Source organism: Pygocentrus nattereri, chromosome 3, assembly GCF_015220715.1.
Source record: "Pygocentrus nattereri isolate fPygNat1 chromosome 3, fPygNat1.pri, whole genome shotgun sequence".
Classification (NCBI taxonomy): Eukaryota; Metazoa; Chordata; class Actinopteri; order Characiformes; family Serrasalmidae; genus Pygocentrus; species Pygocentrus nattereri.
The window spans coordinates 47744584-47752168 of NC_051213.1; the positions used below are offsets into that span (position 1 = coordinate 47744584).

Sequence of the window (7585 nt, forward strand, 5' to 3'; positions counted from 1 at the left end):
GTGGGAATTTGTTGAATGTCCATTCCTGTAGTCCACGTTACCTGCACTTCTGATAACTCTAATGCATTTTTTTCTTGGAAACATGATCGTTCTTGATGTTGTGGGGAATTCTGAGAAAAGAATGCAGCTTAGTATGAAGAGATCAGAAGTGGCTCTTCCCAACATGCTTGTTTGGTGCATTACACTGAATTATTTTGTCTTCTTTTCACCGCCTTGAGAACCAGGCCTTCACTTCTGCACGTTTAGTTTCTCCAGTAGGCAACCACAGCCAAACCTAATGGTAGTAAACCAAACCCTCTGTGTCTCCTAAGTGTCTCGAAATTTCCCGTTCTCTGGTCTTTTTTCGTGGTTTTATGTACCACAAACCACCATAATTTATTTCTACATGACCATTTTCTACCTGGTTTTAACGCTTAGGCCAGCTTTACATGGTACAGCTTCCATGCAACTGTAACTGAAACCTACATGAAACTAAATTGTAACTAAACGAGCTGCATAAAGTCAAGCGTCCCGCGGCTTATTTGAAACTCATCTGCAACAGTTGCGAGCGTCTCAATTATCTGAAACAAGTTTCATGAAAGAGCCAAAGCGCATCACGTGACCATGGAAACGACATACTTTTAAACAATCTTCACCGAATCATTGGACAAGAAAATAAAACGAGCAGCTGAAAGGGAACCCCCGCTTGACTTACTTTCCTGGGCCACGAAAACAAATGTGAGTTTCCTAAAGTTGACGTTCCTGTAACCAGCTGCGGTACCTAACAGCTGTTTAAACAGCTGTTTATGCCACTGTTTATTATCTGTGTAGCTACATTCACTTTCTTCTCTCTTGACACCCCCCAATTTTATCCAGAGCTCAGATTGATTTGGTATCCAAACAATCGAAAGTCATTACAACCCCAATTCCAATGAAGTTGGGACGTTGTGTAAAACATAAATAAAAACAGAATACGATGATCTGCAAATCCTTTTCAACCTATATTCAACTGAATACACTACAAAGACGAGATATTTAATGTTCAAACGGATAAACTTTATTGTTTTTTTGTAAATATTCACTCATTTTGAATTTGATGCCTGCAACACGTTCCAAAGAAGTTGGGCAACAGGGGCAACAAAAGACTGGGAAAGTTGAGGAATGCTCAAAAAACACCTGTTTGGAACATTCACAGGTTAACAGGTTAATTGTAAACAGGTGAGGGTCACGATTGGGTATAAAGGGAGCGTCCCTGAAAGGCTCAGTCGTTCACAAGCAAGGACGGGCGAGGTTCACCACTTTGTGAAGAACTGCGTGAGCAAATAGTCCAACAGTTTAAGACCAACATTTCTCAACATGCAACTGCAAGGAATTTAGGGATTTCATCATCTACAGTCCATAATATCCTCAAAAGATTCAGAGAATCTGGAGAAATCTCTGCAAGTAAGCGACAAGGCAGAAAACCAACATTGAATGCCCGTGACCTTCGACCCCTCAGGCAGCACTGCATTAAAAACCCACATCATTCAGTAACGGATATTCCCACATGGGCTCAGGAATTGGGGTTGTACAGAAGACCAAGAAAGCAAGTACGACATGGTATATCAAACCATATGAGTGGAGAACGTGTTGCATGCAACTTTGATTGCTTTTGACTGTCAAGTTGCCCAGAAGTTATGCCCAGCAGACAACTCACAAAGTTTAGTGCAAAGGCAAGTCTTACAACTAAACAGGCTGCTTTGTTACTGTGCCTTTGAGACAAATGTATGTAAATGAGTGCTGCTCTGATTGGCCAATTATCTTGTGTTGTGCTGTATTTAAGGGGTCTGGACTGAAATGTGGGACAAACTGTTAAGACTGAAACTTTCTGATGTGTGGAGCTTTCGGCAGGTGGCTTCAATTGCCTCGCGTGCCGAGAGCCAGAAACAGGACGTTTATTCCATTTTCCCTGATCTTCCGCTCCAAAAACTCAGCTACAGACCACCCGCAGGAACGACATTCCGCATGACTTCAACAGGGTGAGGCGCTGGAGGCTGAATGGGCAATCATATGTAAAGTTCTTCATGGTTGTGACCTCACAAACAAGTGAGCTGCTTTTTTAAGGTTCGTTTGTCTCTGCATGTTTGCACTTTACTGTTTTACTGAAGGGCTGTGGTTTCATAAAGACACCTAGACGCTGTGCAGTAATACTTAATTCTGACTAACATCCTGTGTCAGTGATCTACGTCCCTCAGGTGAAATTCCCAAGTTGACAGATGTTACGCAGCTGAAACAACCAGCCTCGTTTTGTAATATTGCATTATTCATGCCGTGTTATTAAATGAACTGGTTTACTATCATAGTTTATTTAGCACGATTTCATGCTGAACTCACCTCATTTCCCCCCACATATAACCTGGTTTAGAGTAAATGACGGTGTTAGAATCTGCAGCTTTTAGCTGAAAGTAGGAGGAATTACGACCTGGCTTACGTGCAGAGACGCACATCAACTCTCTCTCACTCTCTCTCTCACCCTTCCTGTCACGATGGTGCAACATGACACCATCAAATTTTGTGGAAGGGCATTAGTAGTTCTTCCAACTAACTTGGGTCGAAATAAGTTTAAAAGCATATTTTTATTTCTAAATCAGCACACACACACACACACACACACACACACACACACATCAAATAATGGTGTTGTAAGTAGTCATAGTTTTCATATATATTGCTGTCCATGTGTAAAATTTCATCATAAATAGAAACCGTGTAAAGTGTTATTACATTGACTGATTATCTGATTAGAGTTGATTTCACACATGACAACAGATGATTATGGCAAGATCAGCAGAGAAATCTCCAAATCTCCAATTCTGCACAGAGAGGTGGTCTGACTGCCCTCCACAGCAATGTGAGAGCTGAAGATCGGCCAACAGGAAGCCGCTGGTGTTGCAACCAGTTCGGTTTAAACCCCGAAATCTAAAATTGGTCTTCTTGTGAGTTTTGTGGCCAACTTCCCTTTGACGTTGCCTGTAAATAGAGTGACGGTTAATTTGGGCAGTTTTAACCTGTTTAATGGACGGTCACAGGACGCTGCAGGCTGGAAGCTTTTGTTTTTCAGTCCAGCACTGCTGTGTCTGATCCACTCAGACCAGTGCAACACACTCTAACACGCCAAAACCACGTCAGTGTTACTGAGAATGACCCACCTTTCACATATTTAAACTGTTCTATTATAGTCACGAAAGGCATGGGTAGCTCCCCCTTGTGGGCAATCCTGCTAAATGTGAGTGAGTGAGTGAGTGAGTTATAGGCCCGGTCCATGAGCTCATTTGGTGAACTTTATACGGTCATTGCCATCATATTACGGTTGCCATAGCACCATCTTTGCAAAAGAATGCCTAACCAACTAAAGCACTAAGCTACGAGAGGAGGCGCTCTAGTGCTTTTATCACCGGTAAGCGAAGAGTCTCCTCTAAACAAACTACATTTCTTAGCAGAACTATTCAATGATAACTGCAGAAAATGAGATGTTATTAACTGGCTTAATGCATTTATATGCACTTAGTCAGAAAGTAGCTCCCCCTTGTGGGCAATCTGGCTAAATGTGAGTGAGTGAGTGAGTTACAAGCCATGTCCATGAGCTGCTTTGCATCTAAAAATGAGGCCTGAAAGCCAAAATGTCTTTCCTCTCAATATCTTCATTTGCTTCACACGGTTTCCCACTTCTGTTCTGTTGTGAAGAACGTTACGTCCCATGATCTGCACGACAGACCGTTTAGACTGTTTTAAGAACTGTATGTCTTTTACCCAGGGCCGAAATGGACACCTCCAACTGATATATCAGACGTTTTAATCTAAAGGTTCGTAATTTAAGGTTTAATTTTTTAAAAATGAGAAAAAAATCTGAAAATGTACTCGTGATGTTCAGCAACAAGCTCTCGGCATGTGTGTGGATCATGTTAGGCATCTCAGGTGGCTCCCCATGAAGCTGCTTAAGATAACGACCAAGAGTAAAGCTGCATCAAGGCAAAAGAGAGGAGACAATCTGAAGATCAGTCCAAAATAGCAGTTTAGTTTAACATCTTTGTTTTGTACCCCAAACCTTTGACTGGTAGCATAGCACTTGAGGCACCGACACAGTGCCAAATATAACACTTGGCATGTTTAGCTGCACAGCCTCAAATTTTTCTTGCCGTTTGTTGTAATCTCTCCTTGTTTTTAAGCACCTCAACAATAAACTGTTACTTGCTGTAACAAACCCTGCTGCACTTTTACTTTTCTTGCATGTTCCTTAGTTTGATACCAAGCAAACGCACCCTTAAAACATGATCATGATCCATATCAGGGCCATGTTAACAAAAATCTTAAATCTGCGGGGCGGAAAACGGCTGTTTTTATTTCACTTTTTAAAATAATATTTTGCTAAAACCTGAACAGGAGAGTGTTTATTCAATATGTCAAGCAAAATACAGGCATTTGTAGTGGACCTTGAAAGACAGCATGAAAAAACCACCCCAGGAGGGAGGGGTCCGATCTAGACACCTGGCATACTTTCTTTGCTGCACGTTCATTTATTCTTGGGATGAACGCCGAGTGTTTAGTGTTTATGTTGGTTGAACTTCAGCTGAAATGTAGCAAGTGCATTTGTTGACGTGTCCGGTGTGGAACTGTTTAGTGCTGGCCACTGTGAAACGGGCTGGATAAGACGGTGTCGAGTGTCGAGACATTTGGGATACAAAGCAATAAAAGCACTTCTTGACCAACTACATGATTTGTTGCTCTCTACTGAATAAATAAAAGTGTTGTTGCAACTGAAAACTCCTTCACTCCAAACAGTAAAGCATGGCGTAAGTTAACACTGTGCGCCTTTATTATGTAACAATGGAAATAAGAAGCAGAGCAACACACGGCTGAACGCTGCAGACCTGAGAGTAGTGTAGGTCAAAAAGGTCACAAAGGTCACAAGATGTCATATTCAGGTCGTGCCCTCAGGGTTCAACTCACAAAGCGACACATGGTTAAATTAAGATGATCTACAAAAGGTCAGGAGTTGTAAGATGAAAGGTGGTGCTGCTACCCCTTCAGATTTTTCCAGGGAAGCTTCCATCCTGGACCTGCCCATCCCACTTCTCCACCTAAAAGGAGGGAAGGAAATAGACGTGTTAATGTCATGGCAACGTCAAAATGCACAACACTGTTTGCACTGTATACTGGACTGTAACTGCACCCCCTGCTGGCCAAAGCATGAATAGAGTTGAAAGGGCTTTACCAAAAACAAATTGGCCTGATTTTTAAAAATAAATAAATGAATAAGGGAAATAAACAAGATTTTATTATTTCGTTCATGTTGGCAGGGAACCTGTGGTGATTGTTTTCCTAAAGCACTTGCTGCTGGGGTTATATTACTGTCTTTACAAGATGGTTCAAAAAGGCAAAAGCACAGAGCAATAAATATTTAAAACACCAACAATTAATTTCATTGGAGTTTGTTTATATCACCAGGTCCATCAGACGAGTCTGTGTGTGAGCATAACACGCTAACACATTTATTGCAGAGACGGTACAAAACAAACTGTGCTTATGTTTCTGATCAAACATTAAGTGAGCATGGGGCGCCCTCTAGTGGTTACTGTGGGATAGTACAACAGAAAGAGACCACAAAGGCCAGTGACTGTAGCACAAACCTGAACTCAGTTATAAAATAAGGGCTCATCTACTCAAAACTCAGTAACTCATCAGGAATTAAAAGCTGAATGTTTCATGCTGCAAAGCTGTCAGAATTAGACTAAACCGAGCTGTTGTAACGACGCCGAAAGGTCCAGTCGTCCTGTTAAACGGCACCCGAGGGCACTAAACAGCTTCTTGACCGATTTGTTGTGCACACTGCAATGAGGGCATTTACTTTTCTCCCAGTTATCCCCAAACCCAAGTGTACTGAATGTACAGTCAGAAGGCAGTCATGGGCTGGAGGTTAGGGAGCTGGCCCTGTGACCAGAAGGTCGCCGGTTTGATCCCCAGAATTGACAGTACGTGACTGAGGAGTCCTTGAGCAAGACGCCTAACCCCCAGCTGCTCCCCGGGCGCCGTGGATAGGGCTGCCCACCGCTCCGGGCAAGTTTGCATGTATTCACTAGTGTGAATGTGGTGTTCCACTTGACGGATGGGTTCAATGTGGAGGTGAAATTTCCCCGTTGAGGGACTAATAAGTTCCACTTAATCTAACCTTAATCTTAAAAGCCAAGTACTGCAGTATGAACGTGGAGTGTATGACGGGCACATGCTGCTGCGCTACAGCGTGCATTTTCCTCAGTGCATCATCATTTTGCATCATGACATCCAACACGATTTATATGAAGCAACAGAGACCCTAGAAGGACCAAATCTAGTAATTAACCAACGCTGAATTTCTTTGATAAGAAGGACAGAGAGACTGAATTAACATCAGCCTGGAATATGGTGCTAAGCTGTAAGCTGGTATCTGGAGTTTGGGCCCAGTGAAGCTGCCGTAACTGACACACACTCTTCATTCACAGATGCGGTCATGAAGCTGGACAAGCGTTACGGAATGTCGGCCCTATTCGGACTGAATTCATTTACGAGGAGGACGTCTGAAATCCTCAGCGCTGAAACTCCTGCAATGAAAACTGCAATAAAATTACTACAGGAGTTTTGGGCTATAATTTCTAAGGATGTCTGCGTCCGATGAGGTGATCTAACCAAGCGCTATTTGAGTGAAAACTTACTGTTTATACTGTGCATATAAAGTCATTCTCCATCAACTCTGAGAAGCAGCACGTGACATGGATGATACAGTGTGTACCGGCATTTAAGAACAATTTATGCCAATGTGAAGCCTGGAAAATCCTCCATACGGGAATTCATTTATCAGACGCCGGATACATTTGGTCCGTCATTATCTTGGGGGATGTGAAAACGGACAGGGCTGATCTGGACGGAAATAAATATCCACACCATGTTACCTAGAAAAGTGGAAATGACCCCAGAACTAAATTGTATTGTATCCAGTCCGAATAGGGCTCAAGTCAACCTAACGAGAAATTGCCGTGCACAAATCAGGCTATCAAATGATCTACCTCTATTCTGCATTATCCATTTTGTAGGAGAGAAAGGTCACACAGGAGACTGACCTGTAATCATTAGTAGGGATGTGGACCAGTATCCAAGCATAGATACCCATCTGACAAGTGTGTGCGCTACAGCGTCTCACTGTTAGCATTCCACGAAGCTTGTCTACCCTAGCAACAGTTGCTATGCATGTACTGTTGTATAAAGTCCCATGGTTTATGCTATGGCTGCATGATATGGAGATGAAACGCGGCGCTGGATGAAACTCGGAAATCACGACGTCAGGTGAGAAGTGGTTAATTATGACCAACGTGCCTCTAACCGGATCTGCAAGTCCAGACGCTGATTGTTGTGATGTAATTCAAAAGAAGCCTAATTAACATTACCTTAAATAAATAAATAACAAAAGGCCCCGTTCATCATTTTGCAAAAAGTAAAAAAAAAAAAAAAAAAGCTTAACAGAAGCAGATAAAATACTTAAAACCACACGCATTGCTGTGCACTGTAAGGTTGTTAGAAAAACAGCTGACAGTCCATG

General features: G+C 42.4%; 1 protein-coding gene across 1 annotated transcript in view; it reads right to left on the reverse strand.

The window, feature by feature from the left end:
* Nucleotides 1-4808: 4808 nt before the first annotated feature.
* The window catches only part of LOC108432349 (cytochrome c oxidase subunit 6B1), a 6551-nt gene continuing 3774 nt past the window's right edge, over nucleotides 4809-7585 (reverse strand). Inside the window, exon 4 of the mRNA XM_017706116.2 lies at nucleotides 4809-5096. Within this exon, the coding sequence (XP_017561605.1) occupies nucleotides 5043-5096 (54 nt within the window). The 3' untranslated portion in view covers nucleotides 4809-5042. The remainder of the gene's footprint in view (nucleotides 5097-7585) is intronic.